Here is an 18,302-nt window from a genome sequence, read left to right as displayed (position 1 = left end):
TGGTATGACCCCCATTTTACAGCTGAGAAAACTGAGGCCCAGAAAAGTTAAGTGACTAGACAAAGGTCACGCAGCTGGGACCAGAACCTTACCTCTTGACTTGCGGTTCACTGCTCTTTCTGTGTGCCACGGTAGCCTGACTTTGGTCCCTGGGTAGAGGGGAGGCAGAATTCACGTAACAGGGTTTTCTTGGAGGCCTTTTGTTGCTCCTTGGGCTATTGTAGAGCATCAGGCTCTACTACCCCAGTCATCCCTAGTCCTCGATGCAACAGTGGTTTTCAAACTTTGTGTGTTTCAGAAAGTCCTGGAACACATAAACCGAGTAAGCCGAACTTGGCCCTCTTCGTGCATAACTCCCCCTTCCCCAAATTGGATTCATCCAGAAGCATTCTCTTTTCATCTAGGTTGTGTATTGGAATTCCAATGACATTTTGTTAAAGAAAAAAGAAAAACAGATTGCTGCTAAATAGAAAAGAATCAAAAACGTTTGAAAACCACTGCTCTGGGATGGGCAAGATTTTGGCTGGTGCCCTAGGGTGGTGAAGAGGCATCCTGCCAGGCAGCAGTCATTCCCCTGCACTGAGCCATCTGCACAGAGCCCAGCCTTATGTCAGAGAAGGGGACAGTCTGAAGAAAGGAAAGGATACCACTTTTTGGCTGTGAATTCAAAGCCACTTTTAATTCAAATCCAGCCCGATGTGGTAGACACGGCCCCCATTTTCAGGGCTTCCAGTATGTTCAGGAGGTAGAACTCGGATGTTTGAGCAAATCATGAGCTTAAATTCCAGGCCTCAGCTGCTTGGGGAAGACCTCCCAGAGGAGCATGGCCTTGTGTAATGTTTGGCAAGAGGGGGGTTTAAGGTGGGGAGATGGGAGAGCGGGCTCAGTGTAGGGGAATTGGTGCCCCCCTCTCCCTCCACACCCCACCCCCCATCCTGGGCTCTCTGTCCCACTCAGGGTGTCGGAAGGGTTCCCATAACTAGTGGCTACCTCACCAAAGCCAAGACCCACATGCCTCCGCTCCATTCCCAAGACGGCACATGCCCCTAACTGGCATGTTGTGCATCCCGGGGAGGAGGCGGGTGGTGTGTGTTTGGTCTGAGGGAGAGCTGTCTTGTCATGGCCTGTGTCACCTCCCAGGCCTCACACCCTGAACAGCACCAGCATGTCCAAGGCGTATCAGAGCACCTTCACAGGCGAGACCAACACCCCATACAGCAAGCAGTTTGTGCACTCCAAGTCATCACAGTACCGGCGTCTGCGCACTGAGTGGAAGAACAATGTGTATCTGGCTCGCTCCCGTATCCAGGGCCTGGGGCTCTATGCCGCCAAGGACCTAGAAAAGCACACGATGGTCATTGAGTATATTGGCACCATCATTCGCAACGAGGTGGCCAACCGGCGGGAGAAAATCTACGAGGAGCAGGTATGGACTGGCAGAGGGGCCATCTTGGTATATGGTCTGCACTCAGCGGAGGAGCAAGGGGCAGAATCGGGGTCAGGGGAGCAGGTGGAGAGCCGCGGGAGGAGGAGGTAAGTGATGGGAGAAAGGCAGAGTAAGAAATGAAGATAAGCCCACTGCCCGCGTCTGCTACCTGATCTCACCACCAGCACCGCTACCATTCTCTGATACTCTCCTCACTTGTACAACTTCTTCCTTTCCAGAATCGAGGCATCTACATGTTCCGAATAAACAACGAACATGTGATTGATGCTACGTTGACCGGAGGTCCTGCCAGGTGAGAGAGGAATGAGGAAGGAGGGATTTAGGGGTCCCTGGGTGACAGTCAGGGTGGGCCAACAAGGAACCAAAGCCATCCCAACTCAGTTGCCTGGCATCCCCGACTCTGGCCCGCTGCTTAGGTACATTAACCATTCCTGTGCCCCTAACTGTGTGGCGGAAGTTGTGACGTTTGACAAGGAGGATAAAATCATCATCATCTCCAGCCGGCGAATCCCCAAAGGAGAGGAGGTGAGAGGAAGTGTCGTGTGTGAGTGACAAAGCAGCTCCCTCTTCTCTGCCATTCCCCAGAGCCAAGCTCCAAGGCCACTGCCCTCAGATCAGATCTCTGCCCTCCCCTACTCCCTCTGGGGGGGCTGGCATTGATTTCTACCCTCTTCTCTTTCCAGCTGACCTATGACTATCAGTTTGACTTTGAGGACGATCAGCACAAGATCCCCTGCCACTGTGGAGCCTGGAATTGTCGAAAATGGATGAACTAAGAAGCTTAGAGGCTACCAGGCAGGGGAGTCCCCCCACCCCCAACCTCTTCCCTGAAAGGGATGAGGGGGAAGAGAGGTAGCAGCCAGAGCCAGGACCCAGGGCTGGGGCTGCCGGCTGACCGGAGCCCCTGGAGCAGGAGGCTGGGGCAGAGGGCCCTAGGCCAAGCCCACCCTGGGCACCAGGGGCAACCCTCTTCCCCGCCACCGGCCCCCAGGCTGGCATCTCTGCCCCCAGCTCCAGGAGGGGCCAGACAGAAGCAGCCATTGGGCATCTCAGGTTTGAGGGGGATATGGGCCGGGAACTACCCAGAAGCAACTGGGAGGCAGCAGGGAGGGGGGAGGAGGATGTGTGGCCGGGCCTCACAGCCCTGCTGCTCCCACCGACCTCTCCGGCCCAACTCAAGGCTGCAAAGAGACTTGACTAAGCTTGACAATCCCAAAGGCCGGGTCCCACACCTGGCCCTGCCTGCCGGGTCCTGCCCCCACCCTCACTCCCATCCCCTTCCCTCTCAATCTGTCTCTGTCTCCCTCTTCTCCTCTGTGTTTCTGTCTCTCTATGGGTTGTGTTTCCTTGTTTTCCACTCTGACAAATGCAACATGAACGGGAAAGAGGCGCCCAGCTGCCCAGGAGGGCGAGCCAGGCAAGCCGGGCAAGGAGACCCCGCACCCACACCTACCTCATTTAAGTGTTGGATTTTTTGCTGTTTTGAAATGTGAGACCCTCTCCAAGCCCCCTACTGCCCCGATCCTCTCTTCCACCTCACTGCCCTCTTCTGAGTGGGTGGAAGGGGGGTAGGAAGAGGAAGAAAAACAACAACAAAAAATCCATCTTTGTTTTTAATTATGGGCATGGGATGGTGGTTGAGGCTAATGATGATGAAGATTGGGGATAACTGGCCCCGAGTTGCTCTAGGACTTCCTTCTCCATCTAGACATGGGGGCAGGAGGGGGTGCTAAACCTAGGACCAGGATATCTCCCTCCTGTTTTCCCAACCCCATCATGAGCCCATTTGCCCTCCAGCCCCTGGATGGGGTGGGTGGGTGGTAGGGTGAGGGCTATCCCTGAGTGGCATGCCCATACCCAGTGAGGCAGGGTGTGGCCCGGAGCTCCCACTTTCCCTCAGTCACCAAACTGCTGCTGGTCTGGTGGGAAGGGGTGGTGATGTGGGGGTGGGGAGCTTAGTGTCAGCGCGGGGAGGGTGGGGGGTATTTATCTATTTATACATGGGATTGTACATAGTCTTGTGGGGAATGGGGGAGCCGGCTGGAGGTGAGAACCCTCCCCTCTCCCCCCACCCCCGGGGAGAGCAAATGTAAAACTACTAATTTTTGTGCTTTATATATTCTATATAAATATATCTATTTTCTTTTTACAAAACCAGTTTATAAATGGTAGGGGGGTGTGGGGCGGACACATGGAGCTCCCCTTGTGGGGGGGCCCCCTCCATAACCCAACCTACCGCCCTTTTCCTCACCCCCTCCTTCCCACCCCCTGGCTGTGACTGCTGTAAGGTGGGGGTATAGAGGCTGGGCAATTCTCACCCCCTTTGTATAGTCGGACTATGTTATAACGCACAAAAGAGAGCTGGCCCCAGGGGGAGCCAGAGGGTGATGGGTTCCCTGCCTCCCTTTCCTTCCCCTTTCTGCCCAAGCTTGTGCTGCAGTTGAACCTCTTCCTGGGGGGTAGGGGTAGGTTGGGGGTGGGTGAGGCCCCAGACCCGTCTCTAGTAGGGAGCGCGTGGGGATGAAGATGAAGCTTATATGCAGTTCTCTCCTAGGGGCTGTGGGCAAAGGACATTTTGTAATTAATATTTTCAAAAATCAAATGTCTGGAGTGTAGGGGTGGGCTTGGTGGCGGTGGATGGGCAGGCCTGCTGGAGGGGGAGCACGGTCGCTGTTGTGATTTTAGGTTTGTTTTGTTTTGTTTTTGAATTTGGGGGGTTGCGGATTGATGGGGGTAGGGAGAATTTTTTTTTTTAAGCTGCTTCCTCAACTGTTTCAAGCTGCAAATGTTTAAGAGAATAACATCCCCCCACCCCCACAGAAACCACTGTAATTAAATCAGACAGTGGGGAGACTGGGCTGCTGCCCCCAAAGCCATTGGATATTCCTTTTCCAAGAGCAAAAGGTCTAGGCTACAGGGAGGGGGAGATTGACTCCTGTGAGTCAGGCTCTGGTTGGGGCTTGGGCCCTGGGATTGGGAAAAGGGGATGGGGCAGACTTTGTAAGCATATGCTAGGTATCCGATAGTCCTGTAGAATTTAGTGAAGAAACCTTATACAGTTTTTAATTTTTATATAAACTAACTCAGACCCAAGCTACAAGGTTGGAATTTTGGTTGTTGGTTTTTTTTTTTTTTTTTTAAAGTATCCCGCCTGTATAATTGCATCTGAATTCCCTTCCCGCCCGCCCCCCGCCCCCCGTGTTTGTATTTTGGGTTGGTTTACACTTGCACATATTCAATTTTCAGTTTTTCCCTTTTACAGTCTTCTCCCCTCACCTCCAGGACCCTCCCCCTTTTTAAAAAATAAATCGCTGACAAGTGTGAATCCCGTGAAGACTTTATTTTGTGTTGTGTGTATCCTGTACAGCAAGGTTGGTCCTTCGTAACAACGGATGAAATGATTCCCTTTTTTAAAGCGCCCTCTCTCCCTCCACCCCCAGCGCCCTGTCCTTGGCATGTTTTGTATCAGCGATCATTCTGAACTGTACATAATTTATGTTGCAAGAGGCAAAGGGCAAGTTTTGGATTTTGCTTCTTCCAAGTTTGTTTTTAAACGACAAATAAAAAAAGAACATTTTAAATACAAGCGGCTCGGTCCAGTCACCCTCGCCGTCGGCGGATCCGTGAGGTCCGAGAGGACCCGGGGGAGGGCGGTTACTCAGGCCAGGCCACGCCGGAAGAGTGAACTCCCCGCCTTCCGCCCTTGGCTTGCGTCTGTCTGACGTAGGCGGAAGTGGTGTAGCGGTACCGGACATGGGGCGGGACCTGTCCGCCCTCCACCCCTCCCGCCCGGCTCCCAGAGAGCTTCCTAAAGCGAGCGAGCCCAGTCTGCGCCTCTTGAAATGGAGACGGTGAGGAGCACGGGAGGGCGGCGGGGGGCGCTGTGGAGCCTGAGACCCCCCGTTAGGGGACAGGGAGGCCTGGGCAGGGACCGGCGCTGCTGCCCAGTAAACGAGAAGCCGGTGCCTGTCCTATCCCGTGACTCTGCCCCTCCGCTCCTTCGCTGGGCGCATCTCCTAGAACTGGGCCGCGCGGTGCATACTTTCCGTCCGCGGTGGTCTCAGCCCAAGCTGGCAGTGTTTGCTCTCCGCTAGGAACCCGCGCACACCCTAGCGATTTGGGGCCTCCTCTTCTCATAGCACCTCAAACCTTCAGAGGTTTGCCAGAGAGCAGGGTTGTGACCCGGCTTTCCTGGGTGAGGCGGGGGAGGGGGGGGCTTCCAAGGGACTGCCACTTGCAGGTAGCACCTGGCCCTCAGTTGTCTGAGTGTGAGCCTTGCGATCGCAAAGACCTCTGCTTCGAGGTGTCCAGCGAACTCACACTGCCTTAGTAAGACTGAAAAGTGGGCTTTCTCCGAAGGAGGGAATCTTTTTAGTGTTAGAGGCCGCCCTGTCCCCGGACAAGTTTAGGTTATGCCCTGCTCTGCGACTGTAAGCAGGCGGCATGGATCATTCTTGGCTAGCAGGCATTGCCCAATTGTGGCAGGCCCCTGTCATCCTCCCAGAGATGCTGCAGGTAGCCCGCTGCATGTTTGGACCCACCCTCACTCTCCGGAGCCGCCTTCTAGCATCTGGAACCATGTATTCTCTGTCAAGCAGAGTAACCTTTCATGTCTTCGTTTTTATCATGTTACTGGCAGGTTCACCTTTCTCTGGGTTAGTCCCATGCCCATAGTAATTCCTTTACCACACCCTTTCTCTGCCTGCAGAGAGGTCATGGCCCTCGAGTTATAAATGAGAAAACAGACGGAAGTGTGGTAAAGTTGATTTGCAGTTGGTCACCCAGGCAAGGGAATTAGCTCTTACAGATTAAGAGGATTTTGCACAAGAATAAAGAGTTTGGGGCGCCTGGCTGGCTCAGGCAGCAGAGCATGCAACTCTTGATCTCAGGGCTGTGAGTTCTAGCCCCAGGTTGGGCAGTAGAGTTTACTTAAAAAAAAATAATAATAATAATAAAATAAATAAATAAATAAATAAATAAATAAATAAATAAATAAAATAAAAGGTCTGATTCCATTAAATTGAAAACAACATATCAATTTTTATTTTACTTACTCATAAATGTGTTATAGTTTACAAAACATTTTTATATAGATTTTCTAATTTGGCCCTCACATTTTATGTCCTGATTAGGTTCTTGGGATAGAAATTGTTTTAAAAAGAAAAGAAAACCCTTCCTTTGAAAATGCTCAGCCTGCCTAGAGTGGGGGTGAGGGCAAGCCAATGACAGTTGTTACTGAATGTAGACTGTAATAAATGCTATCATCAACATGCAAACAAAGGACTGTGGAAGCATGGGGAGGGAGAAATTATTGTAAACCTAAGAGAGGGCTTTGCAGGTTGAGAGAACAGTGTGAGCACGGGCATAGAAATCGGGGTATGTAAAGATTAATTGGGGGTGAGCCAGTGGCATGATGTTGCTGGAGGTTTGGATTTTGCTTGCACTGGGAGAAAAAATTGGAAAAGTAGGCCAAAGTCAGGTTGAAGGTATTGCATGCCACACTACGTTTGAACTTTGTTTTGTAATAAGGGGAGCCATGAAGATCTATAAGCAAGGCAGTAAGTGTGCTTTAGGAATGTTCTCAACAGCTTCTGCAAATGGATGGAGCTACTTCAGAAAGTATTGAGCTCCTGGTTGCTGGAGATAAGAGTCCCTTACAAACCTGAGATGCTTAGTGAGAGAACTTGGAGACAGCATGAAAGATGAAAAGGAGATAGATTTAGGGCAGGGAGACCAATTGAGAGAATGCTGCAGAAGTGAGAGGTAAAAGCTATAGTTAAAACTGTAAAAGTGGAAAGGATAGAAAGGGACTTGAGGCATTTCTTACATATCAGCTTAGCTGATAGATGTTAAGGACAAGTTTAGGTCATGCCCTGCCCTGCGATCCTAAGCAGACATGTTGGCGTGGCCCATTCTAGGAGGAATCAAAACTACAATTCTAGGCACCTACGAGAGCAATGCAAAAAACAAAGATGGGAACCACAGTAAGAATAACAGGGTGGAAGGACAGATACTGTTTTGTATTGAAGCATTTGAGGAGTCTGTGTGACATCTGTGGTTGTCCAGCAAACAATTAGAAATGTGGATCAGGAGTTCAGAAGAAACTGTGAGTCCATGTGTCAGATCTAGCCTGCGTCTGTATAATAATATTTTGTATTCATGTATTACAGTGGTACTTTCTCAGGTCTCCTGTGTTATTAAAAGCAGAGAAGAGTGGACATAATTATCCTCCTCTGTGGATAAATAGGCAGAAAGATAAAGTCATATTCAGTTGTGGTTGACTGTTGTGTAGGTTTCTGTATCTCTAGCTGTACATCTGTTTTCTCCCTCTGTAACTTAATCATAGGTCTCTCTGTTCATATCGGTGTGCATCATTATCGTTATTAATTTGAGAGTTAAAAAACAAAGCAATTGAGATTTATATGCAAAACCCCATGCTAGATGTTATGGGTGATACAGAGAAATACAAAATAGTTCTAGGCTTCCAGGAATTTAAAACCTGTTTGGATAGATAATGAACCAACAAAACAAAACACTGTAGCACAGTGCAGTATGTAAGTATTATATAATGGGTACAATAATTTCTACAGAAGCAACTGTTTCTGTGTCTTTGTATAGATCTTTGTGAGACTGTGTTATACTATGTGTGTATCTTTACTGCTGAACAGCCCTCTCTCCCACTTATAAGTGATGAGGCTGTTGTTCCGATAGCCTTGCCAAAATGCCAGGCCAAGCTGATAGTTGTATGCAGCCCAGAGAGAAGAGAAGGAGATTATTCCCCTCCCCCTCTGCCCCCACCCTGGCCCATTAGGGGAGGGACGTTTAGGGCTGTCCTGCCAACTTGATCCTGTTTACCAGCCAACTTACCAGGCTCAAGCCGAGGCTTTTAATTTCATGTTACTACAGCAGCTATGTAGGTGAAGTATGACTTTAAGTTAGTTTGGGTATATTACCCAGAACAAATGGAGCCAAACTTGTTCATTCCAGTAGATTGAAATTATCATGACCCCTCCTGCGTTCCTAGATAACAATGAAATTTCCAAATGTTCCCACTTGAGGGAGCACAGACATGGTTCTGAAGGTTTCTCTGTATTCAAAGACTGTCAGGGGCAAAGAAACTTAGAAAACCAGCATCCTCTGGGCTGTAGCAGCCTTTGACTCACAAGGGTGCTGAGGAGTCAGGTCTTCAGTTTCAGAGCATTGACAGTCCTCATCTACCCCTCAGTCATTTAAGCTTTACCTCTCTGTGACAGTCAACTGCTGGGATCCTCCCCAGATGTGGTCCTCTCTTAGGGTAAAGGGGTATGTCTGTGATTCTAGTGTCTACATTTAGGCTTAGTATTGAGGGGAAAGCAGTATTGTCTCTCTGGCTTCCGTGTTTTTATAAAGTAGATCTGTGAGAACCTTGTGGGACTGGCCTTAAGCACAGATTTTCTAGTCTTGGCTTTTAAGATCTAATATTTCATTAGGCAGTGTAGTATATAAGGACATAGGCTTTGGAACCACACAGATGTGTGTTCAAATTCCTATTCTACCTCTGACCAGCCACGTGACCTTGGGTAGGCTGCTTAATATTTCTTGAACCTCAGTTTCCTAATGTGTGAAAATAAGGCTAATAGGAGTATTTACCTCAGGGTGGTTCTGATGATTAAATGAGATAATATTTCTAGAGGGCCTTATGGTGCTTTAAATGAAGTCATTAGTTCACCAGCCCTTCCCAATGTTAGGCTAAAATGGATGGAATCAAGGATAGGCTGAATCTTTGTTTCTTTTGTCTCTCCAGGTTGCTTCTTCAGATTGCTCCCCAGCTCTGGAAAATGAGCATTCTCAAGGTAAGTTTACTAAAGAAAGGAGACCGGCTATGAAAGCAATAGCTGAACCATACCTTGTCTTCAGCAATGTTTTCAAGTCTTCTCAGGATGCCCCCTGAGAAAAATCAAAACTGGGCCAGATAATGTGCCAAACCATACAAATCAGGAATAGTAATTTGGCAGGAGCACCCAGGAGTAAATCTTGGGCAGGGTAGGGATGACTAAGATTTTCAATTATCAAACCACTTAAAGGAAATTTTTGAGGAAAAACTTCCATAGGCAACTCTGGGCTGCCTAACCATGAATCAAGGTCCCTAGTACTTTTGAATTAGCCCAGAAACAATGCCACTAGGCTTTTATCATCCAGTGAGCTCACTAAAGCCACTGAGTGTACACAAGAAATTATAGAAAGGCCTTGAAAGCCCTTAAAACTAATCTAGAAATCGAGACACTAAACCATAAAATCCAGGGCACAGGAGAAGGCAATTCCAGCACCTTCCCGAATAACTGGTGAGAAGGAAATGGTTAACCATAGACCATCTAGAAAGAAGCAGAACTTATAGGCACCCCCCTTAAAGGATTTTGCCCAAGAACACTCCTGGGGCTTCCCAGGACATATTTATGGTATCAGGAGTACATACTTTCTCAGAGAATTGAAATACGGGGTGAGGTCTTAGGACAGATTATTAAGGGTCTTCTGAGTTCTCCACAAGACTTTTTAAATGTTCTGTTTTCATTTTGTTGGTATCCAGAAAAGTTAATATGGTCATATTTGAATTATCTGGATGATATTCTTCATAACTGAGACTGCCACATGATAGCAGTGCCTATTTTATGTATCCGAGTACATTTGCAGTAGCACCAAGGCAAGGGTCAAAAACTCAAACTGTCTGCATGAACCAGGCAGTGCTGGAGGCTGCATATTCCTGACAACCTGTAGATCTCGTCACATGTAAAAGGAGGCAGCAACAATCCAGGTCTTGTCAGTTTTGTCACTGTTTAGGAATTCAAGCCTGGTTTGGTCAGATCTGATTTTGAAAGAAATTGAGAATTTGGATCTTTATGTTAAGCTCCAGATTTTTAAAATTGGGGAACTGATTTAAATTACTTTTAAACTACCGAGACAGCCAAATCAAATATGCTTGTAATTCTGTAGCCTAAAATGATATTATTTAACTATCAATGAAGTATGCCTTAAACTGACATTAAAAGACATGTTCTTGGGAACTCCTTTAGCCCATCCGCCTCAGGCAAGGCAGGAGAGTCCCAGGATGGGGGACACTTGGAATACTGGAGTCCCACAGGGGCCAGCAGCACAGGCCACAGTTTTCCCCTACACGACCTTGAAAAAAAAGACATGTTCTTGGGAGTCTGTGAGTTGTCAAATTTGAAAAACAACAGTGGGCTTCCAGTTACAGATGATGGATTGAATACACACATCTACTCTTGTTCTTCTACAAAGAGCGACTAAAACCACCATAAAAATTTTTTTTTCAAAAGGTACAAACCCGGCAGAATAGGGAGAATAAAAGAAGAGACAATAGTAATTGGGAGCTGGAAAACAGAGACAAGAGTGGTAAATGATTTAGCAGACCCGAGAAAACTGAATTATAAACTAGCAATGGGGAAAGGCGAGACGCATTGAAGATCTAAGAAGCAGGCAGAATCTGAGACTCCCTGCTCCACTGAGTGCAGCTAGGAAGCTGCCCCTCCCAACTTTGGCAAAGACTGAAGGTCTGGAGAGGGGCTTAGGCCTAGTTGAGGGCTGAAGTACTATAGCAAATGCAGGAGCACGAAGTGAACTACTCTGGATGCTGAAATTCCAGTCCTTTTTCCAATCTAGTTTCCAGAATGCTGACAGAAAAGACTTCATACTCCCAAGCGTGGAACTGAATAAATAATCCTTCTCTCCAGAATCCCCTTGAAGAGAAAGCCCTAAAAATACGGACTGTTCCCCATCTAAACAGCTCACAGTTAACAAGACTCACGTGTACACTTGAGCTTCCAATCAGCTTTAAAGACTGCACTCTTAGAATATGGTTTGAATGCTCCTTTAAACCAAGGATTACCAGACATCTAAAGAAAGCCTCTAACATTAAAAAAGAAAAGAGATCCAAACTGCATCCCCCTCAAAAGAAACAAATAGGAGGGGCGCCTGGGAGGCTCATTCGGTTAAGCATCTGACTTTGGCTCAGGTCATGATCTCACGGTTCGGTTCGTGGATTTGTGCCCCGGATCGGGCTCTGTGCTGACAGCTCAGAGCCTGGAGCCTGTTTTGGCTTCTGTGTCTCCCTCTCTCTCTCTCTCTCTTTGCCCCTCCCCTGCTAGCACTCTGTCTGTCTCTCTCTCTCAACAATAAACAAACATTTAAAAAAAAAAAAAAAAACTGTTTAAAAGAAAAATGATCCAAACTGCCCCTGCAAAAGAAATAAATAGGAGGGGCACCTGGGTGGCTCAGTTGCTTAAGCACCCAACTTTGGCTCAGGTCATGATCTCGCAGTCTGTGAGTTTGAGCCCCGTGTCTGGCTCTGTGCTAACAGCTCAGCTGTGTCTCCCTCTTTCACTGTCTCTCCCCCACTCATGCCATTTCTCTCTCTCTCTCTCTCTCTCTCTCTCTCTCTCTCTCTCTCTCTCTCTCTCCCTCTCTCTCCCTCTCTCTCCCTCTCTCAAAAATAAATAAACATTAAAAAAATTTTTTTTAAAGAAACAGGAAAAACAACAGAAGGAAAAATTCAATGCATAGAGAAGAAAACTTTAGAAATTAACATTAATTTCAGATAAAGAACATTTCCACTATGCAACAAGTACAGGAAACCATTTTTTAAAGGAAGTTTCAGAAAACAAAGAGGGGCTCTAGGATATTAAAAGTATAATAGCGAAAGTTCAAAACTAAGTAGAAGGTTTGGGAAATTAGGTTGAGGCAGTTTCCCAAAAAGTAGAATTAAATATCAGAGAAGTGGGGTGTCTGGCTGGCTCAGTCCAGACAGCATGTGATTCGTGATCTCGAGGTTGTGAGTTTGAGTCCCATGTTGGGTGTAGAGATTACTTAAAAATAAAATCTTAAACAAAAACCCACAAAAATCAAAGAAGTGGGGGAAAAAAAAAACACACCGAAAACAAAGAAGCATAAAATAGGAGAGAAGATATTTTAACAACAGCAACAATTCACCAAACAAAAAACCAAAACAAATAAAAACAACCTTAAAGGGTCAGTCAAGGAACTCTTATAATCTACATAATAGCAGTTACATGGGGTGCCTGGGTGGCTCAGTGAGTGGAGCATCCACTTCGGCTCAGTTCATGATCTCACATTCATGAGTTCCAGCCCCGCATCCAGCTCTCTGCTGTCATCACAAAGCCCGCTTTGGATCCTCTGTCCCTCCCTTGCTTGCGGGCCCACACTCTTTCTCTCTCAAAAATAAACAAACATTTTAAAATAAATAAATAATAGGAATTACAGAAAGAGAAAAAGGACATTACAGAGGGAAGGACACGATCAAGGAAATAATTCAAGGACATTTCCTGGAACTGAAGGACATTAGTTTTCATACTGAAAAGACTCATTGAGTATTCAGCACAGTGGATGAAATTGACCCACCTAAAGCAGAATCATCATGAGATTTCAAAACACTGGAAACAAAGAGAAGATCCTGAGTCTTCAGAGAGGAAAAAAACAAGTTACATAAAAAGAATCAATTGCCTTAGACTCTCAACACACCAGAAGCTAGACAGCAATGGGGCAGTGCCTTCAGCATGCTGCAGGAAAATAAATTCAAACCTAGAATTCTATATCCAGCCAAATTATACATCAAAGATGAAGGTAAAATAAAGAAAATAAAGATATCTGCAGGCTGCAAGGTCTCAAAAAATTTACCTCCTATGCACCCTTTCTCAGGAAGCTACAGGAAGATGTGCACTCCCAAAACAAGGGAGTAATTAAAAAAAAAAAAAAAAGATGAAATCATAGGATACAGGACACAGGAGTGCCAATACAGGAGAGACGTGAAAGGGGGCCCCTGGATGGTGATGAAAGAAGATCTCAGGATGACAGCTGTGCACAGCAGCAAACCAGCCCAGATTTGGGCAGGTCAGAATAGACTGGGCTCTGGATAGACTTCTTTGGGTTGTTTAAATTGATAGACTAGTGCTTCTGAACCTCTTGAAAAGGAGATTTAAACAATTGGTGAAGAGTTTGGGGTTGAATTAGTTATAAATACTTCAGTTAGTTATTAAAAACAAAAAGACGACAATTACTAACTCCAGGGAAAACAAGGTTGCAAAAGAAAAAAAAATAAATGAAGGGGTGCCTGGCTGGCTTGGTCAGTGGAGCATACGACTCTTGATTTCAGGATTGTGAGTTCAAGCCCCACATTGGGTGTAGAAATTACTTTAAACAAATAAAATCTTTAGAAAAAAGGGGGAAAAGAAAAAAAAAAGTCAAGAGTTTACAATTGGGCTTAGCTCTGAATAATAATATTTAGTCAAAATTATTTAAATACTAATGTAACCAACATTATAGTTTAACTTCTGGAAGAATGGGGAGATGGGAGGTTCATGTTTGTGTTGGGGTCTTAGTATGAAGGAGAACTAAAAATTCTCATATTCCTTGGATGATAATAGATAATGCCCAAAAGTGGAAAAATCAGAAAAGAGCAATATAAGCTTGTTACTTCATACACATAGAAATAAGTGCCAAAATAATCAGCTAAAAGAGGTCTCATCTCTGGGGAGGGCTAGTACAGGGCAGTAGGTGCCAGGGACTAGTTTTTCTCAACAAAATTTGTAGAACTATTTGATTCTTTAAACTGTGTATCTATATGACTGGTTAAAAATTAAAAACAAACAACTGGCATAGGATTTAAGATCATGAACTTTGGCATCAGGTAGGTCTGTGTTTAAGTCTTTCTTGTCACTTACTAATGGTGTGACCTTGAACAGTTTATTTAACTGCTTCCTACCTGTTTTCTCATCTGAAAAATGAGGACAGTATTTGCTTTCCAGATTTACTGTAAATCTGTGAGGATTAAATGATGTCATATTTTTAAAGTACACATAGCATAGTACATAGCACATTCAGGTTATTATTTTGTGGGTTGCTTCTCCAGTTTAAAGCAAGCAATTAAAATCCGAGGAATAGACAAGTAAACACATCCAGGGTCTCCGATTGGCCTAGAGTAGGTGAGATGATTTCTGATTCACAGGGTCATCCCAAGATGGACTCTCGGGGTGTTTTGGGCCAGGTTAATTGAGCACTGGGCTCCAACTGAATGTTGATCTAAAATGGCCCAACTTGGACCAGGACTTTCTCATCTGTAGGTCTTAGAAGAATTTTAAGAAGCTTACTTGAATTTTAAGAAGCTTAATTACATCTTCACTGAGAAAAGAGAACAAGTGAAAATGCGCTTAAACATATGAAAGGGAAAATTTGAATTAAAGATGAGAAAAAAACTTTTAGACTAAACAGGTTAATGATAGATATTATAGACTTTCTGTTTTAGTCAGCCATCTTTTGCATAAGGAGCCAATAAATATAGCCCTACCTGGAGTCGGGGGTTGAATGAAATGGTTTCTAACAGGTTTATCCAGGTTTTGTGGGAATAGGAACAAAATAGATAGACAAGGGGGCCTTATAAAAAAAATCAGCCTCTAAATATTTGAACAACTACACTTTTATTTTCTGCCTCTTTTGATTGTGAGTTGATGCATGGAAGGAAGCTTCTAACTATCCCACCCTGTGCAGAGACCCCAGAATCCAACAATAGTGTGTATACTTCCTTCATGAAGTCTCATCGCTGCTATGACCTGATTCCCACAAGCTCCAAATTGGTTGTATTTGATACTTCCCTGCAGGTGGGTGAAATCCTCTTCTCCCATCCCCCTTCCTAGGAGCCTCTGGTTCAAAAACTTTCATCCTGTCTCATCCCAAGGGTAATATCCCTGTCCTTATATGGGTTTAGTCTCATGTTTTCCCCAGCATACCCAACCCCTTTCTTTTGAAGTCCTGCACCCTGTGAATTTTCCTTTGTGATTATTACTCTTTTTGACTACAGGTGAAGAAAGCTTTCTTTGCTTTGGTGACTAATGGTGTACGGGCTGCCCCTTTGTGGGATAGTAAGAAGCAAAGTTTTGTGGGTAAGCAAAAGTTTCTGGAACACAGTATTATTGGCATCTTGTGCTGGGCAGGGAGAGAAGCTTTGAACAGTGCTGAGGGATCTTGTCTTGGCTTCTAGGCATGCTGACCATCACCGATTTCATCAATATCCTGCATCGCTACTATAAATCAGCCTTGGTAAGGAACCTTAGCGCAATGACCAAAACCACTTTCCCTACCCAGAGTCCCCCATTCTCAGTTCCTTTCTCCCAAGGAAACTCCCAAGGGAGTTCCTAACTCCCGAGGGGTTAATGCAGCAGAGAGATCAAGTCTCAAGTTCTGTTGCTTCTGCTTCCAGGTACAGATCTATGAGCTGGAAGAACACAAGATAGAAACTTGGAGAGGTATGTAGAGAATTGGGGGTTGTAAAAAGAAAATGGGATGGAGAGTTTAGTGGGAAGTGGTTTTCCATACTGGTATTTTGTGAACCTCCCTTTTCCCTTCAGAGGTGTACCTACAGGACTCCTTCAAACCACTTGTCTGCATTTCTCCTAATGCCAGGTGAGTTCCAGCTACCCATTTGTCCAGAAAGGGAAGAGCCTTGCCACCAGCGTAGCTAAAGCTTTAGATACCCAGAGATCTAGAGGCAGAAGAGAGAAAAGATGCTCCTCACAAACACACATACACAAATGCATGCACGCACGCACACACACACACACACACACACACACACACACACACATTCACACACTCTTTAGGTCTGGTTTGAACACTGCTCTCCTCTCCCAGTCACCAGTTTTCCCTCTTTGTAAATATGTTCTTAAAAGCTGTTTACCCACCTTGGGCTCAGCACTGTGGGATTTATCATTATTCCCCACCTTCCCACAGCTTGTTTGATGCTGTCTCTTCATTAATTCGAAACAAGATCCACAGGCTGCCAGTTATTGACCCAGAATCAGGCAACACCTTGTACATCCTTACCCACAAGCGTATCCTCAAGTTCCTCAAACTGTTTGTAAGTGTCCTCAGCCTGGTTTTTACTCCTTATATACAAGGTTGGAGGGGTATCCAGGGGTGGTTTGGGGAGCCTTCAAGATCAAGCTGATGGTTCTCTCCTCAGATCACTGAGTTCCCCAAGCCAGAGTTCATGTCTAAGTCTCTGGAAGAGCTACAGATTGGCACCTATGCTAACATTGCTATGGTCCGCACCACCACCCCTGTCTACGTGGCTCTGGGCATCTTTGTACAACACCGAGTTTCAGCACTGCCAGTAGTAGATGAGAAAGGTGAGAGATTTCACAGAAGAAGAGGGAGGGCTCCAGGGAAGCCAGGGTGGTTCTGGGAAAATCTGTCTGTCAGCTCAGCCCGGAGGGTGATGCTATAGGCAGGGGGAGCCTTGGATGCCAGATCCTCCTTGCTGAGCTGCCTCTGTCCCCCTAGGGCGTGTGGTGGACATCTACTCCAAGTTTGATGTTATCGTGAGTGATTGTGGAGGGGCTGGGAGGTAGGGAAAGGGGTGGGGTATTGAATGTGGAGAGGGAGTAGAAGAGAGTCTCTTCTGGGACCTAAGGGTTTTAGAAGCTTCCAAACTTTTGAATCCTATTTGAAAAGGAATTGAATGAGTTGGGTGTGGCTTGTGGGCATGGCTGACAACTACCCTAAATCCCTCTGGTGTAGGTGGGTGGGGTCAGGGGTTGGGGGCTGGCTCCCTTGCTTCCTGTAAGCACCTTCCTCTCTCTCCCCAGAATCTGGCAGCAGAAAAGACCTACAACAACTTAGATGTGTCTGTGACGAAAGCCCTCCAACATCGATCACATTACTTTGAGGGTGTCCTCAAGTGTTACCTGCATGAGACTCTGGAGACCATCATCAACAGGCTGGTGGAAGCAGAGGTAGGGAGGCCAGTGACCCAGAAGGAGCTGGGGGAAGCAGCTTTGAGTGTGGGGTTTGGCAAGGAGAGTCGGGGTTGAAGGGCTCATCCTAACTGAGGCCGTCACTAAAATCCCTTTTCTCCTGTGTTGCTTCACGCAGGTTCACCGACTTGTAGTGGTAGATGAGAATGATGTGGTCAAGGGGATTGTATCACTGTCTGACATCCTGCAGGCCCTGGTGCTCACAGGAGGAGAGAAGCCCTGAGCTGGGGAACGGGTCAGGCAGCACCAGGGGACATACCCCACTCACTGCCTGCCCACAGTTCTAGGAACCACAGATGAAACCTTAAGAGAATTGTAACTCTGTTCTCTGCTTGGGAGCCCCCTACCTGGGACTCCCTGGGAGCTGGGGAAGGTGTGGGGGGAGGAAGGAGAATGGATTTTTAGCTGTCCTTATCCTCACACATACAGCCTAGCCCATCTTAGCCCCTGCCTTCTTCGACATATCCCCCTTACTGGGTGAATGATGGGCTGTGTGCCCCTCAAGCAAATTCTGATCTCTAAGAGATCCCCAGACCTCACCCAGCCTTTGCCTCTACCTTTGCCCCTGACTCCACCCTGAGATAATAGCACAACAAACCCCTTCTAAAGGTATTTTTATTTATCCTGTTAAATGCTGTATGGAGGAGGCTGAGTCCATTCAGTGACATTTCTTCCCATAATGGCAGTGGGGAGGATTGTGGGGAGGAGGGCCTTTGGGTTCCTGTGCTGTGTGCATATGAAGGGAGGTGGGGGTTAGGAAGAGGAGGAGGGCAGAGTGATTAGCTGAGGTTATTGCTTTTCATGGCAAACGTAATTAAAATGACAGGAACCTCTTCATGGTATTGCAGTGTTTTTGATTCTTGTAGTTGATAGACACTATGCTCAAACGTCCTACTTCATATGGCTTCTTTAACTCATTATTGACAACAACAGAATAATGGCACATGTATACACACACACACAGATAATTGTGTCAGGCACCATTCTCTGTTCCTTACATATATTAATTCATTTAATCCTCAGAACAATGGTAGGCATGA

The 18,302-nt window shown here is 46.3% G+C and overlaps 2 protein-coding genes across 3 annotated transcripts in view; both read left to right on the top strand.

The window, feature by feature from the left end:
• KMT2D (lysine methyltransferase 2D) overlaps positions 1–5,030 on the top strand; it is a 40,289-nt gene extending 35,259 nt beyond the window's left edge. Inside the window, 4 exon segments of the mRNA XM_042992205.1 lie at positions 1,141–1,426; positions 1,666–1,739; positions 1,864–1,972; positions 2,131–5,030. Coding sequence (XP_042848139.1) covers positions 1,141–1,426; positions 1,666–1,739; positions 1,864–1,972; positions 2,131–2,223 — 562 coding nt within the window. The 3' untranslated portion in view covers positions 2,224–5,030.
• A 170-nt stretch (positions 5,031–5,200) lies between these two features.
• Positions 5,201–18,095, top strand: PRKAG1 (protein kinase AMP-activated non-catalytic subunit gamma 1). Of its 2 annotated transcripts, none has more exons than XM_007072971.3 (12): positions 5,201–5,298; positions 9,231–9,279; positions 14,956–15,108; positions 15,309–15,390; positions 15,489–15,547; positions 15,708–15,753; positions 15,856–15,910; positions 16,238–16,364; positions 16,470–16,635; positions 16,790–16,827; positions 17,095–17,241; positions 17,381–18,095. In XM_007072971.3, exons 1-12 carry the CDS (start codon positions 5,201–5,203, stop codon positions 17,483–17,485), a joined length of 1,125 nt encoding a protein of 374 aa, XP_007073033.2. In that variant the 3' UTR covers positions 17,486–18,095. The 2 variants fall into 2 exon arrangements, with proteins under 2 accessions (XP_007073033.2, XP_007073032.1); XM_007072970.3 differs by having other exon boundaries at positions 5,211–5,298; positions 14,999–15,108.
• Positions 18,096–18,302: the final 207 nt, after the last annotated feature.

Source organism: Panthera tigris, chromosome B4 (genome assembly GCF_018350195.1).
Source record: "Panthera tigris isolate Pti1 chromosome B4, P.tigris_Pti1_mat1.1, whole genome shotgun sequence".
In the NCBI taxonomy this organism is placed as follows: domain Eukaryota; kingdom Metazoa; phylum Chordata; class Mammalia; order Carnivora; family Felidae; genus Panthera; species Panthera tigris.
The sequence above is the reverse complement of the archived record's forward strand: the minus strand, read 5'-3'. Positions and strand labels throughout refer to the sequence as shown.

Excerpts from the sequence above, each read along its gene's own strand:
- PRKAG1 (XM_007072971.3), top strand. The coding sequence starts at position 5,201 with ATGGGGCGGGACCTGTCCGCCCTCCACCCCTCCCGCCCGGCTCCCAGA. Across the intron at positions 15,109-15,308 it reads TATTTGATACTTCCCTGCAG|GTGAAGAAAGCTTTCTTTGC; the intron begins GTGGGTGAAATC and ends TTTTGACTACAG. Across the intron at positions 15,754-15,855 it reads CAAGATAGAAACTTGGAGAG|AGGTGTACCTACAGGACTCC; the intron begins GTATGTAGAGAA and ends TTTTCCCTTCAG.